We start from the raw sequence: 19,061 nt of genomic DNA, 5'->3' as shown, positions 1-19,061 counted from the left end.
TACCTTTTTTAGTTGCATTCACATCTGCTCAAAAGGTGAGCAAAATTGAGGCATTTCCAGTGCTTTAAATGGGCCGGTACTGTCCGGTACGGAGTGCCGGCACTTTTTTATTTTGGGAGGGACAGTACCGGCACTTCTCAAGAGAAATGTAATACATTTAATTGGAGAGTACCGGCACTTCTCAGAAACAAGCAGGTACTCTGGCACGGAATACCTGCACTTCTATTTTTCCATTTCAATCACTGGGCATTTCCGTCTACAGAACTTTATACTATATATATTTGTTCCTCTATAGTAGTGTGGTTATGAGAACACATCCTTTTTCTTTCCAAAGTTAGTATCTGATTTCTATATCCATTGTGAATATATGCACTCATTTTCATGGCGTAGAAATGTACAAATTGCAGACATCTGCAAAGCAGGAACATGGAAATCAGTGTATATGTTCATAAGACACTACTCCGACACAGAAGCCGATGCACGAATAGGCCAGGAAACATTGAGAAAACCCGCTTTTCACTAAGAGTATCAGTGGCCCACATTTTATGTATTTCCTTCTCCACAACAGTTGCTTTCCGTGGGCTTAAATAGTTTGCTACCCAGTTCTAACATTTTTCACTTTTAGTGAAGATCCTGCAAATTTGAAGAAAGGTTTACCTGCCTGTCATGGTAGTTTGATCTGGACTGAGTATGATTTAAAATTCCAGTAGATTCCGATTCTGAAACCACCTAATTAAAGGGGTTATTTTGACTTTACCTTTAAGAAATAAGAAATATGGTAGATGCAAAGCGTTTTTTAACCTCTTTTGTGTTTGAAAGAGTAAGGCTTACCACCTTTATTGAGCTGATTCCAATGTGCATCTTTTCCAACCTCTGTATTTTTTTTCTCTGACTTACACTGCACTTTTCTTAGTAGGGACGTGGTATAAACGTCCAGGTCTGTCTTAATGTGCTGTTAATTTGTAGGGCTACTTGCGTAGGTAAGTTTGGCTACATGATTGAACCCAAGCGCACAACTTCCTGTCATAGGGCTCCTAGTATGCATTTATCTCTGAAGGGCCCTTTCAGTAGTATATGCACCTGTACACATGACTGCCTATTTGCAAAGGGTGAGTGGTCAGGTTTGCCAGTTAACAGTATTGTTTGTACTTAGAGGTGCCAATGGGCAGATCGTTGAACATGGATGGTCAGCTCAAAGGACAGCTTGTGTGCAGAGATAGATAATGAAAGGTGTGAGAAAAAAAAGAAATGGCTCGACTGTGTAAGAATAGAAATGACAGAAATAAGGTATGTAAAGAGAAGATATGCCGTAAATGAAGATGAGCAGAAAGCCTGACAAAGCGATTCTGGGATTGTAGGGAGAGAACCAGGCTAGCCTGGGGATGTATAATCGAGACTTCATACTGACCCTCCGGGAAAATGTAAACAACAGCATGCTTGCTTATGTACACCACGAGATTGTGGTAATCACGTGTAAGGGGATTACTTCTTCCCAAACCTAGCTAAGCGATTAAAGACAAAAATGTTGAGGTAGTTATAGAAAATATTTCCTTATCAAACTACACTCTTGATTCCACGGACATCAAAATATATTAACAAGTGGAATCCTTCCAATATATCTTGTTAATTTCCATAAACAATTCAAACCATGTTACTAATATTTTAATACGTTACTAGATTAATTAAATGGCTGTTACACTCCATTGTAAGTGCCCTTCAGAAATGCTTGAGTGAAACTCACAATGATGGAGTCCATGTAGTTATTTGAGATGACAGCTGGGAATTTTTGAAACTCATGTAAGAGAGAGAGTTATAGCGAAAACCCTAAACTGATATCCACTATTTAGGCATTTTTATACTCATTTACACCCCTATTAAATTCATATGTATTACCAGACAAATAATGTTATTTGAGAACCGGGGTAAGACCTTTAACTGTACTCTATAAAAGAAAGTTAACAAATCCAGAACTATTGTTGATTTTTTAAAAATTTTGTTTATTGTAAATTTGACTTAAATTTAACAAAAATGCACAACTTGAAGGAGGAATGAAAATCCGATTTCCCAAAATCTTCGAAACAATGATATGAGTGATTTCAGTTAGTCAGATGTAGCTCTCTTCTTTATGAGCAGGACATACTTCCAGATCGATGGCATCTTGCTGATTGTTAAGATTGTCTCTTAAATCGTGATTAAATTTATAAACATGCTCGGTACGCATTCAGTGTTGGGTGGATTTACTTGAGTATAATCTGCAGATCACGTTATTTACTTTTGTATGAGACCATATATACTTGTTTTCATAAAACAACGAACCCAGAGGCAGCTGCTGCATCACTTAAATACGTTTTACCTCTCCGAGGTACACAGTCTTCCCTACACATTCTTGAATAATGCCTTTCTCGCTGAGAGGGTGGAACGTTGTACATAGATGATTAAGCTGTGGTGCCGTTAAGAAGGTGACAAAATGTAACCTGCCGCAATAGACTAGTTTCCTTTGAGTTTTCTGTCCCCTGCATTTCATCTTTTTTCCCTTTAGAGTTGATGTTTTTAGGTTTCACCGCCTGCTTTTAATTTTTAAAGGCCAACGGTTTACAATTTGCGGTACATACCCCGCTTTTCACCAAAGAATAATGTTTTCTTTTTCTTTTTACCTTGTACCACACATGATGAAATCAACCTTTCATAGGTTGCACCTTTGTCTTTTACTGCTGTAACCAAAGTTGCTGCTTTTTGGTCATCAGTGACTCCTTGGCTGTCGTCAAAACCCCACACTGTACAAGTTGTGGTTTAGGTAAATCTCAAGACACCTCTGGTAGTACGTTGCCATCTGGTTATGCTTCTCATAAGAGATAATCTGGTCCCAGTGGTGTCTGTTACGGGTGCAGTATTGAAAGCGCCAACATTGTTTTTGTTTGCATACTCTACCTAGAGGCAACTGATGACATCTTGAAGGTTATGCTCAATTCGATGAGTGCAATTATAATCGACCCAAGGGCATTTTTCTCACTTGACAGTGATACATTAGCAGTTGGAAAGATTGGGGCACAGATTTGTTAGCACTGGTGGGGCAAAGAGAGGGAGGCCGTTGCAATTTGCACTTCACAGGAGGGTGACCAATTAAACCCTGGAGTCCTGCAAGACCCTAAGAAAAGATCTGTAATTAAATGCATTGAGTCATTGACAGGCGATTAGTCACTAACTAAAATTATCTTTCAAAACACCATCTGCAAGAAGTACCGTGTAGGAAAGTGTGCCTGGGACTTGATGGTGCTAAGGTAATTTGTGATGATAATGATTTACTTTCTTTATTCAGATAATAATTGTTGAGGAGTGCTGGGCGGCACAGGCTCATTGTGTATTGAGTTGAGTTCTTCAAGATACAGTGCGTAGAAATTCGTTTTAACTGTGTAGAATCTGCCTGTACTAGGGAAAGGTTGCAGAATATTTCAATTGACACTAGGGGTGGAATGCCGACTTACCGCAGCAGGAGCCTGCAACTTCAACCACACATTGTTCAGGCACTCTGTCGCCTGTTCTGCAGCTTTAAAGTTATGGATCCGGTGTATGCAGGCTGCGGTACTACGTCCTACTTATGAAGTTTTTTTTTAGTAATACTGGCGCATCAGTTGCAGCATAGTTTAACTTGAATTTAACTTTGGTAGGGGATTGAAAACAATGTTTTGCCTTTTTTGACTGTAGTTCACAAGCTTTCGAATAACATCCTGGAGATTACGTTTGCATGCTAGTGTTAGTGAGCATTGAAGAAGGACTTCTTAGTCGAGCACGTTTTCTGAAGACAAGTAAAGTGTATTTGTTTTTACATGACTTCCTTAACAATAAAAAGTGAGTAGCTTCAAATTGGACTAATAAAATGTAATCGACCATACACCCAGACCTATATGAAGCATTTACGCATATTACGGTATGGATTTAAATCATATTATAGCTTTTTAGAGCTAGTCAACCTTTTTGGAACAGTTGTTTCGAGGTAGTACTTTTGTGTTAGAATTCCAGTGTCATGTTGTTGTTTTAGATTTTTCAGTAAATGCTGTTTACATTTGAATGAAACATTTAAGGCCCACTGGCTCTATACCACTATTCTCCCCCCACAATGACAGAGGTAAGCTAGCTCACAACAAAACGGTACACATCTTTCTCCAGCTTTTTGCCAGCCTGTCTGTGATATATTTTGTGCAAATTTACTTCACAATTATACCTGCTTAATTTTTCCACTGTCTCTTAGCATGATCCTTTCTTCTTACATTTAGTTTTTTCAATATAATTATGTCAAGCTGGTTTATTTGAATTTTTTTAACAACCCACATATAACTAATTATGTTTTCGGGTTTATAAATTACTTTATAAATGCCAACTTGCCATAAAAAACGAAAACAATTTAAATTCTTCTTAAAATCATTACAGAACAATAATTAAATCCTAAATCAAGAAAATATTCAGCCTGTTACAAGGGACGTAGATATTACAGATCTCATCTCTGAAATCCTTACAAAGTGTATAACACAATTTCATTTTCACTTATCAGATTCCCAAGTACACTGATTTAACAGCTTTCCTTGCAGGGCGTTGTTGATGCAGATCATGTGTAGCTCCCTACCTCCTTGATTACTGATACATCAGCCACATCCCAATTAGTTTATTGTGCTCTTTTTTCTACTGTACCTTTTGAGTAATAAATAACGTTCTGATTCACTGTTGTTTTATCTTTTGATGAGGGTTCTTTGGCCGACCCACTTTTCAACAAATGTATTTCACATTGAGGCAAATGACAAGTTTTTTTCATGTAACATTCTAAAATTCTGATGCGTCCTTCTCTCACTTTTCTCCATGAAGAAGAGAAGAAACGTCGGGAACGTGACGACCAGATGTACCGTGAACGCCTACGTACTCTCTTTATCATTGCTGTGGTGATGAGCTTGCTGAACTCCCTGAGCACAAGCGGTGGGAATATTTCCTGGAGTGACTTTGTGAATGAGATGCTGGCTAAGGGAGAGGTACAGCGCGTGCAGGTAGTCCCAGAAAGTGATATCGTAGAAATCTATCTTCACCCTGGCGCTGTTGTCTTCGGCAGACCTGTAAGTGTCTTCAACTATTATTGTGAATTATTTGGCCATATGGGAGCAATTTTATTTGGTTTATACACTTAGGTGTTCTGAATTGTACAATTTATGGAACAGCACTGGTGCAAATGGAAGAGGGACCATGCAAGAAGCTTACAGTTCATGATCATAGAGCCTTAAACATAACCAACTTGATGCAATGCGGTCTCCAAGCCTACATAGTTACTGGGGCATAGGATTTCACAAAAAATTCAGGACACTCCTTGACATTTTGCTGTTACTAACATGCGACTGAGGACGTCTGAATTAGCACAGGGTGCAAAACAGTGTAAAGACTGACTTGGGTTAAAGATGTGGTTTCCTGGGGTAATATTGTGCTGTACATTATAGTGTCCTTGATTGGCCTCAGAAAGGAAGTTTTTCAGAATGGAAGTTTTTTGTATAATACAGACTAGAAGTCACTCTACCTTGTTGCATCTGCTTTTTGTACGGGAGGATGTAGTGTATGTAAAATGAACCCTGCAGTGTTTCTGGAGGGCTAGAGCATGGATAGGCACAATTATTGAAACCATTTTGGATGACATGAGTCCTTCGGAGTGTTGAATTTAGAAGTAGAATCGGGTAGAAGACCTCTACCTGATTCACATTATGATATTTTTTGCCATCACCAGGGAGATTCTGCTTCTATGGGCTTATTCTCCTTCACTTAGATTGTGTTGGAGAAAGTCACTATTTCAGTTACAAAGTGACTTACTGGTGAGCCACAGTAGTGTCCAACCAGCAACATGCATCCTTCACATTCTGTTAAATATGTGTTGTTATCCATAAGAATTTAGCAAATAATATAGGTAGATAAAAACCAGCCTGTTAAATGTAACCTCTTACAGTACACATGCTTGTAAGTTAGCCAAAGAATGAGTAAACACAATGAGTAGAACACTGTTTTTTTTGTTTGAAAGGTGAAGTCATGGTCTGCACCTGTGTAAAGTCATGCACTTCTATTAACGGGGGCTGAGCTCTTAAATGGTGTAGAACAGTGAAGATGCTTCTTTGGAGTAGTGGATGAGTTTTATGAAATTGTTTGTGCATCATTCATGACCCTGATACTTCTGTAATGGAAAATTGGTAATCCGTCTGAAAATGAAACTATTTTAATTTAGAGCATGGAATCTTCAGTGAAAGGGAATGTCCTCTGAAAGGAAGATGCACAATATTTTGATCACTGAAAACATTGGTATTTAGGAAGCCAATGAGCTGTGAGTCCAGTCACTGTACAATTGTAAAGCACTGGCTGTAGAGTGATATGAAGACAAGTAATACAAAACCTTTCTAGAGCAGTGAAGACTAGGGTGAATAATAGTAAAGAGTGCAAGGAAGTGTCAATGTGTTCTAGATGGATAATCGACCTTAGGAATTGTAGAATGGTTAAGCGAAATCGGCTTTATGTTTTTGAGCATTGGGAAATCCTAGTCGTCTCTAGGAAGCAAGAGCTGAGAAGACACTAAATACATTTTCCTAAATTGAAGAAGCTAGCAGTGAGAAGGGAATCAACTCTGGGAACAATCTGTATTATCTTGAAGGCACTCTGTACTCCTTTGTCCTGATCTCCATCCTTCACAGCTGGTTTGGGATTGCCTTTGTTTCAAGCAGAACTCTAATCTGCTTCTCTAAAACGAGATGCTGTCCCTTTGCATTTGTGACTTACAATGCACGCTTCCTCTCCTTGTGTGCAGGCCCTTACCCCCTATCCGTTTGCCCCTTTCGGTTCCATTCCAGTTCTCCAGCATTGGGTCTGTGATAGTTTCAGAGGCACAATTTATTTCTCATCAGTCTTGGAATTCTCCATAGTCACTGTTTAATGCACATACATTACACTCAAATAACATTGAAACAGCTATATATTAGTTGTAGCCTACCGACCTCATTAGGTGAGCCTCAATCCAGCCATCTACTTAAGTTTATTTTTACTAATGTTTAGTCTCTATTCAGTCACGTGAATCTATGACAGATCTATTGGTGGAGCAAAATAAATGTGTGCCAGGATTCTTTCAGATATCCATACAAAGTGGACTATATATATATATATATATATATATATATATATATATATATATATATATATATATATATATATATATATATATATATGTGGCATCTCAGGAACAATGTTATACAACATTTATAAATAAAGTAATATGCTTACAAATGCCTATTTTTATAGTTTTTAAAACGTAATCTGTTAAAGTTACAGAAAAATACATTTGGCTGAAAATGTCACTGTATTAAACCACGCTAATACAAAAGACTAAAGGGAAAATGTAGCCTCTGTTAAGGTGAACACTAATTGAGCTAAAATGAAACTGCTTGTAAAAGATTCCATAAGCTGCTATCCTTCTAATTGTGCAGCAGCTCATATTGAAGAAATACAGTGGAAGGATCACTGCTTTCAATTGATTTCTTTGTATTAGCTCTGGAATGGGGAGTCAGAATTTGATGTTTATGGGTTCAGAGAAAAAGCCATGACAGATAAATAGGACTTCAGTTCTCGGACATAGGCTTCTCTCTGTAATCCATAAAGAGTAGTCGAGTAGCACGCTAAATAACATGCCCAGTTGAGAAACGAAAGGCATAGGCGAAGGAATCTAGTTACTAAGCAGATATATTATGCAGCAAAGTCTGACTCACAATGGAATCAATTCTGGAGTTGCAATTGATCCATTAGTGCTCCGCAAAATGTATTAGCTGATGTCCAGGTTTCTGCTCTGTAGTTTTCCAGAATATGAACTTTAATAATTAAAGCCGCAATTGGAGCCTTCCCTCGAAAAGAATGTCTCTTGTCATGCTTGATAATGATGTTTTAGCTTTCCAATAACATGAGGCCACCCATCTAACTATGGTTTGCTTAGGGTATACAAGGCCCAATTAGAAAGAGCTCAATAAATGTTAAATAACTGCTTCATGATTAGTGAATAACTTAACTGTCACTACAGTTCTCCAGCACTTGGTATCTTATAGATTCACATAGGACCTACTCTTATTCACTTTTATCAGATTTTTTGATGGCACTTCAAAAATATGAAGCCTTTTCGCTGCTGGGGCAGTCAAGCTCTATCTCCCTTCAACTCACTGACTGGGGCTTGGAATACATAGGGAGATGGATAGGCTACTCAAAATATACACATTATTAAGTGGGGGTTTGTAAGCAGTGATAAGTAAATATTATTTAGTGAGGATTCCCAGTCTGACAACGAGGAATAATCCATGCATATGCACACATGGAAGATACCCATGCTGGAGAACTATAATTACAGGTAAGTAACATTTTTGTTAGGCTATCATTCTCTTTGAACTGTTTTATGCATGGGGTCATCTCTTATGGGAAAATCACTTTTACCCTAAAATATTCCTCATTCTAAAATCAGTTTAAAAAGCTATGCATTCCAAATATCAGTCTGCTAAGGAGTTGGCATTTACTGTGATGAGAAACCTCTTAACCCGAAAGCAGTTGTGATTTTTCAATATCTGCTGATGAGGTTTGGGAAAAATGCAATATTTTGTAATGATGGCTTCACATTCAAGCTTCATCGCCTCCACTTCTTTATTAACTGAGTAGTTACTAATTTTATCCATCTTTCTAAGTTAACAAGTTGCAAAACTGATGGAGTATTCTTGTAAGATAATACTTGATTTGAGTCACTACATATCTAAGACAGTAAACCAAACACAACCCTTGCTACAATCTACTAAGAAGGCCGCATAATTTTGTTTTCTGGGGGGCAGTTTTCTAGTCCGTTTCATTCATGTACCATACTTCCCTTATTGGGGAACCAATGCATCCTTTGATCAGTAGTGGTCTGATAGTTTGCCATTTCTGGACAGGGACAAGAAGCTCTTTCTGCTGGTTCCTCTGACATTCAAGACTTCTGCTTCTTAGAATGATTTAGTTGCCTGCTTTAAATTGGAGTTCTACTTCATCTTGCCATCATTGGGACTAAACCTGGGCACCCTAATGTTTTAGGCGGTATGGTGCACTTGGGAATATGAAACCTTGACATTTATTTTCTTATTTCAGGCTGCTATAGCACCATTCACAATAACAGATTGTTGCCTTGAAGAATGCTTAATGGGGCTTCAATTAAAACATTCAGAGCCTGTAATCCGCTCAAGACGTGGCCTCCACATCAACCTTCTAGAACTCATGGTTTCATCCTCTGACTCCTTTCCTTCACTCCTTCAGGATCAGACAATACTTGTGAAGTATTCTACCTGAACAAGCATGGGGCTGAGTTTGATAGCTTATGATCCAACTAGGAGACTTGGCTGTCTAGAATGCATTCTTTTGGTTAGGTCCCACATAGAGAGAAATAGAAGTGTAGAAGCAAATGCTTTGGCAAACTGAACAATGCTTACCACGAGTGACCACTAAATCAGAAGGTGTCATGCAAGGGGGCATGGGGTGTTTAGAGATGCTATCCTAGAGAGAACTGAAAGGTTCCATAAGCTCTCACATATCCAAATGTTTACGTGACGTTCATCACATGCCCTCTGTCCTATTAACTTGAAATCTGAATAATAACTTATTCAGCAGATTTTTGGCTTGGGAGCTGAAATGCATGTCCTGCATCGACCTAAACCACTTTCTACAGCTGAGCCTGAGAGAAGGAAGGCAATAGACCCTCTTTTCTGGTTGGATGGATGTCTAACGTTTCTACACAGATCGGAAATCAAGTCATTTGTAGCTCGTATTAAAACCAAGTAAATATTTGACCCCTTAGTTATTACTTGACACATACTATGACAAATGCTATATCATCATGCTATGACACATGATATTACGTGAATAGCTTGAAAGACCTATATGTTCCTGTTTGGGGTTTACTGGATGTTGACAGTGCATGTTGCCTGCCTCTCTGGCCTCTCAGCTAGGTCCAAGCTAAAAATGGTTAGCCATAAGTGTCCTGCTTCTGGCAGAAGAACTTGGCTTCAGACTGAAAGGATCTCTCACATCAGCCTTGGTACTACCTTGCCGAAATGATCAATACACTGAGATGCTCATCGAAAGAGGACCAGCTCAAATGCTGGAGGATGTTCACTGAATCACTGACGTGAAGCTAAGTAACAGGAGTAGTGCCCCGGTCTGGTGAGCTTATAGCTAGAACTTGAAAGTCAATGTAATTGCAGTGGACTTGAGTAAACTTTGCAGACAACATCAGTAGCTATCTTCAGTTAGTGAAGAGAACAGTGTTGTTTCTGACCCTGCACAGTAAACAGTCCCCTGCTTCCCTAAATGCCAGAACCCGAAGGAGAAGGTGATAACGTTTTGGAAAGAAACATTTTGTATGCATGTATTTCAATAACAAATCTAGCTGAAAGGGAAAGGAACACTGTACAGGGTTGAAGACAAATTTAAAATCAGAGTGGTTCTAGGTGGGAGTACTGTATTCTGGGAGACGGCATGAACTATTTGCTGCATCATGTTGTAGTATTATTTAAACAAGTGGGTCTTCAACTCTATTCTAAATTAAAGTGTTGGGGCTGTCCCGAATGATACTGTGATGTTATTCCACATCCAGAGTGCATTGATGGAGAATGCCAGTTGCCCAGTTGAATCTTTCTTGAACTTAGTCTGGGAGTGTTATGACCAGATTCAGTGTGTCCAAGACCTACCGGAAATGGTGTGCTTGTCAGCCGCCAGATATTTGGTAGAGCTTTTTGTGTTGGCTTTGTAAATGTTGCAGCTGGCCTTGAAAGTGATGCAGGCCAAGAAGTAGAGTTCCATCACAGTGGGGTGATGTTGTCCTACCTCTTCATGTCTTGATGAAGTGTGTTACAGCTGGTCTTATGCCTTTGATGGGCTTATATGAAGCCTTAGAGTCCGTTATTAGAGCATTCAAACCAAACCAATGCAAAGTTATGAGAGATTGAACAGCAAATCTTAAGTTTCTTTTTGCGAAGAACGGTCTTGCATTCTTTAGCAGAGAAAGCTGGCACCAATTTGTCTTGGTTTTCTTGGTAATGTGTTACTTGAGGATGAGGTCAATGTCAAGGGTGAATCTGAGTGATGTGGCATTGGTCTAAAAGTTGGGCTTGAATCATACCTGGTTGCTTCTTGGTCCTGGCAATTTGGACAAATTCAGTTTTGATGGGGTCAATTTTAGTTAGATATTGGCCATCCAGGTCTGGATGAAATTATTGTTTGTATGTCTTGTCAGCCACACAAAAGGTGAATGATCTGTGTACAATGTAATTTTGTGTCCTAACTTGTAATATTGCAATGATTTGATCACCCATAATATTACCAAACATTATTCTTCAGTAGTAGAATAGTGTTGTTTCCTTGGAAGTAAATTCCGACTAATGTATAATACTGATTGTGATATTTCTATATTCATGTGCTGCAACAAAGCCGCCCCATCCGTCTATCAGATGCATCTGTTTGTAAATTTTTAAAAAAAAGTAATAATAATAAATATTCCCAAAAATGTGGACAGTTTATCACAGACTTTTGACACCACTTCTGCTTCAATTCCTGAAAACGTTGCCAAAACCTAACATCAATTTTTTTAATTTTTGGGTTCCCGTTTCCTGAAGAGGTTAGTTAGTGGTCCCACTATTTCTGCAAAGTTTATGATGAACCTGCAGTAGTATCCCTCATCCTTTTGATGTTTTGTTGCAGAGTTTTTTTAATGGCTTGTACCTTATCTATTTATGATGGATTTCACCTCTACTTGTATATATTCTTAGTTTTTCACTTCCTGTCTTCCCAACATACTCTTATTAGTATTAGCTCTCAACCCTGTTTGATCTATGGCAATTGGACCTGCTCTTTGGAAAATTGCAGTTTTTAAATCCAATTCAATACATGGATGATCATTTTTATTGAAAAATAGAAGTGTTTTGGGGACCCCTAGTGCAGGCAGGTATGTTTTTGATGTCGGTGAAGATGCATATGACGCAGAACTGGGATTGCAAATAAGTAACATTTCCTTCTAGGCCTCGCAGGTCCAAACATAAGATGTCTTTGTCTATGTCTGCCCAAGCAGGAAAAAAAGTCCTGGTCTGTTTCTGCCCAGGATGTGTGTCATCCTACTGAGTTGACTGAAGTAGTGGGAGGATGAAAGAAGTGTCAGGTTGGAAACTAGTGATGTCACCTCCTGTTGAGATGGATTCTGCGATGTTTTGATGGCTTGCTTAAATTTTCTTATACCAAAAGGGATTCACCGTTCCTAAGTAGAGCGAGAAAAAAAAGGAAAGTAAGAGGTACTCTTGTCGTGTGCTACTATAATTGTAAACTCATCTTGATGCCCTCCCACACCCCGAAGGATGTCATGCTTCATCATTGGGCGCTGCAATGCCCCACGGGTCCCCCGAAGGGTCTCTTTTTCTGAGATCTTTTGAAGAAGCTTTATGGGTGCGTGGGAGTAAGTGGCAGTGAAGTCCTAGAAGGTGTATTAAAAATGCCTGGAGGGAGAGTGATTAATTTTTATTTAGGTGATCCCTCTGTCATTATTAAAACAAAGTGTATGGTGCTGCTTTATGGGGTATTATGGCCCTTGGTAGCTGGGTAACTATATGTTCATAGTAGGAATATGTTCTGGTCAACATGTTTCGCGCTTTAATGGTCTCAGGGGGAGATCCAGGGCACTTAGTCAGGACCAAGGGAGAAAGTTGTATCCTTAGTGGCCCGAGAATTTCGGTACCCCCGGATATATGTAGGAGTAAAACTTCCCTTAGTAGGTAGGGTAAGATCAGATGAGATCATGGAGGGTCACTTGAGAGGGTTCTCTCGGTGCATCTGGGCTGTGTCACCTGAGTGCCTCCGACATAATACCCCTTAAAGCAGCACCATACACTTTGTTTTAATAATGACAGAGGGATCACCTTTATCAAAATAAATCGCTCTCCCTCCAGCCATTTTTTAGTACACTTTCTAGGACTTCACTGTCACTTACGCCCACGCACCCATACAGCTTCCTCAAAAGATTTCCGAAAAAGAGACCCTTCGGGGGACCCGTAGGGCATTGCAGCGCCGGCCCGACGAGGAGCAAAAGCCCAACTATGAAGCATGACATCCTTTGGGTGTGTGAGGGCATAAAGATGAGGTCACATTGCCCCCCACAATTAGAGTTGCACACGACGAGAGTACCTCTTATTCCCTTTTTTTCTTTCTCTACTTTGGAACAGTGACTCCCTTTTGGAATAAGTTTAACTTCGGGAGCACGGATCAACGCACCTTTTGAATAGCTCCCAGAGTCCCCCTCTTTTGATAAATAGGATTGGTTAAATTTTCTCCATGGCCATCCAGAATCAAGTTCCTTATTTTGGTCTTTGTCTCTCCTATGGACACATCTATGAACCTTGTAGCTGCGAAGAGCATTATCTTGCTAACTTGTAAGAGGTCTTTTCATTTTCTCCCAAAGGTCATTACATCATATTTCTTAAAGTGCACAAGGTGAAGCTCGACTTTAACACTGAAAGTGTTACTATACTACAGTATTATTTGAAGCGAGAATGAATCCTTCTCATATTCTAATCTACATGACTGGTTTTGTTGGTTGAACAAATATTTTATAATCTAGAGATCTGTAAAGATTTGAATGTTTTACCAGGTACATTGAAAGATATATTTTTGTCAAAAATGCGGGCATTTATCACATATGGTGGACCATACAACAAATTACATGAATCTACTAGTGCCAGGTGGAATGTTTCTTGCATTTTTAAATCCTACAAAATTAAAGACTTTAATCTTCCTTTGCAGACATCAGTAGCATAGTAATTTTAGTCTCTTATACATTGTGACAAACCTTATTTTTTAAATCATGGAGCCTGATGTATGTACACCAGGGCTTGGACTGTAACACATTTTTTTAGGATAACTACATAATATAACTTTACATGCATTGAATTTAAATTGAACTCATTAACATAGTCCTTGGTTCTGAAATTCCTTCACCTCTGCATGACTCCCCTACCCCAGAGACGTGCTTTCAAAGGTTCTGCACTGCTTCATGCCTGGTTGCACCTTTGACAAATATTTCTTCCGGTCTAAAATCCTAATCCCAGGCCGGTCGGAGGGAGACCAGGATGAAAATGAGGGAACGACTGCTTTCCGGGTAATTCAAATAAGCCTAGTGTTATTTTCCTCTTATAAGCACTCCCCTCACAATCCGCTTGGTAAATACATGCCTTGCAGTACATAGTTGCAAAATTGCTCTGGAGATCATTTTTGCCACTCTTAGAAACCACGTTCTCTTCTGAGTACTGAAAGCCTTTTGACATGAAGCAGCAATATCTGCGTACATGGAAGCATCTGCCACCCGAGAAGCAAGAGAACTCTGGTAGGGACCTCCAGAAATGATCCTTATAGGGGTCAGATCACTGGTTTTGTGGTTTAGGTAATACGTCCTAGATCAAACAGGCATATGTTTTTATCTTACTGGTCGCTCCGGCCTGCGTAGAAATGGAATGACAGTGCCTTCTATTGTAAAGATGTGCCGGCACTGAAGTGTGTTAGGGGAATACGCATTTTGTGCTGGAGCCCAGAAAACACGAGGGGTTAGGTAAACATAAGTGAGCTGTGAGAGATTCTGTCTGCCTATATTTTGACATAGATTGTTTTTTGTTCATAGCGTCTAGCTCTGATGTACAGAATGCAAGTAGCTAACATTGACAAATTTGAAGAAAAACTTCGAGCTGCAGAGGAAGAATTGAAGATCGATTTGAAGGATCGGATCCCAGTCTCATACAAACGCACAGGTTTCTTTGGAAAGTAAGTGATCTATTTATATATTTTGATCAACCCTTTTGACTGTAGATCCTTCACATTTTGAATTTCCCCAGGTGCCATACTGGATGTGGAACTTTTCCAGCAATAGCTGCAGCACACCGAAAGGTGGCGCCATTGGATCCTCAGCTACATCGCACTGCCTCCAAATGGAATGGCATGTGTTGTTTATAGGCACCACCCCTGCGCTCCGACATCAGTTTTTTTTATTTCTGTCACCTTTGATGTTGATCTGGCGCTCCCCTCCCTATTTGTCTCTGTGTTTTACCGCTTATAAAATCAATCTCCTCGTTACAGAGCTAGGCAAAATGACTACCCCGACGACCAAGGAATTCAAAACGTGCCTTGACAGCAGGAGGCAGATGTCGATCACGGATTTGCCAAATATCTGCCTGTGGTGTTTATAGTTTAAGCCTGACATTAGGTCCTCGATAAGTGCTCCTAATGCTCTCTAAGGCCTTCACGAAGCCAGAGATGAACCTGTATGTAGCTGAGCACAATAAATTGAGCAGATTGTGCTTGAAACTATGTAAGTAAGTGGGTGGATCACAACTACCTCAAACTAAGTGCCACCAAAACTGATGTCATCCTCTTTGGTAACAACCCCTCACTCTGGACGCCAGACTGGTGGCCACCCGAACTGGACTCACTCCCTGAACCAGTAAAGAAAGTCAAAAATCTGGGTGCGTTGATAGATAAAGAAGTGAAGTTCAGGGATCAAGTCGAGAAAATCCCATCAGTCTCCTACCTCTCACTAAAGCTCATAAAAAAGATTGAAAGATTTCTGCCCCCGGAACTCCTGAGAACGGCCGTCCGCACACTGGTTCTCACGAAGATAGTGTACTGTAACAATCTCTATCTCATTCTCGCAGCTGACCTTGAAAAGAAGCTCCAGACCTTGCAAAACGCTGCTGCTTGTTTCCTTCTCAAAATTCCCACATATGAATCAGCAAGAGAAGCCATTAGGAAACTGCACTGGCTCCCGGTTAAACAACGCTGTAAATTTAAGACTCTTTGCCTGGACTACAAGGTGCTACATGGACTAGGGCCGGATCATTTTAGAGAGAGACTCACATGGAACATCCCAGCCAGGACACTACGCTCTGGCATCGCAATTAATTTGATTGTCCGCCCTTTTGGAGAACCAACTGGGGAGGAAAGAGTTTCTTCAGGGCCACAGCAGTGCTCTGGGACAGCCTTCCAATGGCACTGAAAGTTGCGCCCTCTCTACTCACTTTCAGAAAGGCCATGGAAGACCTGGCTGTTCCCCCAGGAGACTTAAGGCCACCCAGCCCAAGCTAAACATAATGAGGTCATCTAATACAGCAACTTGTTCAGGTCCTATAGCGCCAAGATGCCTCACTGCATGAGTTGCGCTTTACAAATTATATAAATAAATTATATAAATAAATAAACTTCCAGTCCTGCTTCTAGTACCTGTCATTGTGTAAGCCAAAGGCGAAGTCTAAAGAGACTCCTCTCATAAACACAAGAAGGTCAAGCTTAACTCTTCTCGGTCCTGTTACTCCTTTTGTGGGAAAAAGTTGCACATGCAGCACTCGAAGGACCTGGCTCACCCCCTTGTGTGACTCAGTCTATTCCGAGGCTAGTGCTACCATTCCCCTAGTTCCCTGGGATGTGGTTGGACCTGCAGCAAGTAGAGGCCTTCAAGGAGGCAATGCTGCCACTTTTCCAGAGCGTCTTTGGGCCCCATAGCTCTGCAGAGGCCTCCAGTTGGATTTTCACTATCTGTGCCTGTCCTCCATCAATGGCCCAGTCTTACAAACCTGTGCCTAAGGCCACACTGGTTACCTCAGCTCCTGTGCTGGCCTAGGCTCCAATGGTGCCTGCTCTGGATCAAAGCCTAAAGCCTGTTTTGGATCGTAAGCCGATGTCTGCAATGCTCAACCTATGGCCTGTTTTGAGATAACAAAGGCGCAGGCAATAACTTGGGAAGCTTCCTAGGCAGTTCCACTCCCTTGATGCCACTCCCGCCAAAGACTAGACTCTGTTTGGATCAAAATCAGATGCTGTCCAGGGCTTAAAAAATCCACATGATAATGACAACGACAAGGAAGCGAATAATTTACTTCCAACATGTTATGCTGATCTTGGCTTACATCTAGATTTAGAGAGAGCCTATGCCCTAGATACAGACCGAATTGAAATGCCCCACTTGAGCCCCCTACGGAGGAGACAGCATCTTTTGCAGTGCTAGTGTGTACACAGCCGATAAGAAACAAAGGTAAACCTGTTGACTGAGATACTGTATGCAGAGCAAGCCACTTAAGAACCCTATTACAGCTTTAACAGAGATAGTGATGGTGACGTGATGCAAGCCATGCTCTGCTCCTCTAGTAAGTCACCATGTGAGTAGGCTTCATAGGCCTACCCTTGGATATCAGGCATTTCTACCAAGCACCCACTCCTAAGAGCATGTTGGTTCATTCTTCCACCAGCAAGGTAAACCTGAACGCATTCCCCACTGCTCTGCCTGATACAGAATTGTATGTAAGACATTGATCTACATTCTGTCCATCAAATTGTTTTTTGTAATTTTCTCCCTGAGTGTACTGGGGTAGCTCAGACGTGGGTCCCAGAGCCTCCACACCACTGGAGTCAAGCTAGCCGGGCTGATGAGAGGTGTTACCTCGAAACCGGTCCGGTCCTCGGATGCTTGATTCCGGTCTGGGAAAGATATGGCTGTGTAGTTCGGACTGGACTGTTCCCATGGGGCACAGGGTCAGAGCTGATTTGCATAAAGCCATTATCTAACCCAGGGTGGTGTGGAGTGCAAAAAACGATGGATTTAGGCCCAGATCCTTGTACTGGGGTGAATGTAAGACATTGATCTACATTCTGTCCATCAAATTGTTTTTTGTAATTTTCTCCCTGAGTGTACTGGGGTAGCTCAGACGTGGGTCCCAGAGCCTCCACACCACTGGAGTCAAGCTAGCCGGGCTGATGAGAGGTGTTACCTCGAAACCGGTCCGGTCCTCGGATGCTCGATTCCGGTCTGGGAAAGATATGGCTGTGTAGTTCGGACTGTACTGTTCCCATGGGGCACAGGGTCAGAGCTGATTTGCATAAAGCCATTATCTAACCCAGGGTGGTGTGGAGTGCAAAAAACGATGGATTTAGGCCCAGATCCTTGTACTGGGGTGAATGTAAGACATTGATCTACATTCTGTCCATCAAATTGTTTTTTGTAATTTTCTCCCTGATACAGAATTGAAGCACATACACAGTTTCAAGAAGAGGATGTTCTCATCTGCTAGTCTGGGTTTGAGGCCACTAAATGTTGTCTTCTGGTGTGCTGACGGCATGTCCTTTGGATATGGCCATTGATATCTTGCCTTCTGTTCTTAGAATTAAAAAAATGCTTTTGCTCAGACAATTCAAGATAGCCCTGAGGCAGCTAAGTAAGTGCTAAAAGCTGGTCTTCATACTATGGACTGTATAGGTTACGCAAAGGGTGTGTCGTTCACGTAAAGGGTATGTAGGCCACGTAAAGGTTATCAGTGGGATAATTGGGCATTGCGCCTGGATGCTGTCGCAGGCTTTTCAAAGGACATGAACGTGTACCTATTGCAGATGCCATTTGATGGCTCCAGGAGAATATCTGATTTTGTGCTAGAGCACTTCCAACACAGCTTGTCTACTGTCCGCTCCTTTGCCTTGCTGTTTCCAGCACCATCACTTCCACTAATAATACCGACAATTCAGAGGATACTCTTGGCTCTCGTCTATTGCCAAAGGCAACCCTGTAGCTCCTGCAGTAGCCCTTACAACCTTTTTGTGACTCCAGAAGATATGATGGCAGACGCCATGGTTGCCAGCAAAGACAGCAAACCTCTTCCTTTCCTCCAGCCAAGCCCTTTGATACCCCCCTTCCATGGTCATGCACAGCCAGTAGGGTGGTTCTGAAATATGCAAGGAAAGAGATTCTGGGGTCATTAAAACAGAGTTTGACTATGTTTTCCATTGGGATTCCTATTTGCTTATCTGGTGAGGGTTGTATTTACCATCAAGTTTTTGCCACAGTAAATTTCGGATTAGCCAGGACCATATTGCAATAGGTGCTGTGCTTTGATTTCAGTCATATACCTTTGCTAAGGAACTTTCAGACGCAAATACTCTTTCTTTTACATAAGGAAAATTGTTTGAAAGTGCAAAAAGAAGCACTACAAATT

General features: G+C 40.8%; 1 protein-coding gene across 1 annotated transcript in view; it reads left to right on the top strand.

The window, feature by feature from the left end:
• The window catches only part of SPG7 (SPG7 matrix AAA peptidase subunit, paraplegin), a 263,297-nt gene that overhangs the window by 72,898 nt on the left and 171,338 nt on the right, over positions 1-19,061 (top strand). The window contains exons 4-5 of the mRNA XM_086945796.1: positions 4,855-5,096; positions 14,714-14,853. Of these exons, the coding sequence (XP_086801922.1) occupies positions 4,855-5,096; positions 14,714-14,853 (382 nt within the window). The remainder of the gene's footprint in view (positions 1-4,854; positions 5,097-14,713; positions 14,854-19,061) is intronic.

This window comes from Lissotriton vulgaris, chromosome 12 (genome assembly GCF_964263255.1).
Source record: "Lissotriton vulgaris chromosome 12, aLisVul1.2, whole genome shotgun sequence".
NCBI lineage: Eukaryota > Metazoa > Chordata > Amphibia > Caudata > Salamandridae > Lissotriton > Lissotriton vulgaris.
This window is presented reverse-complemented; position numbering and strand designations above follow the sequence as displayed.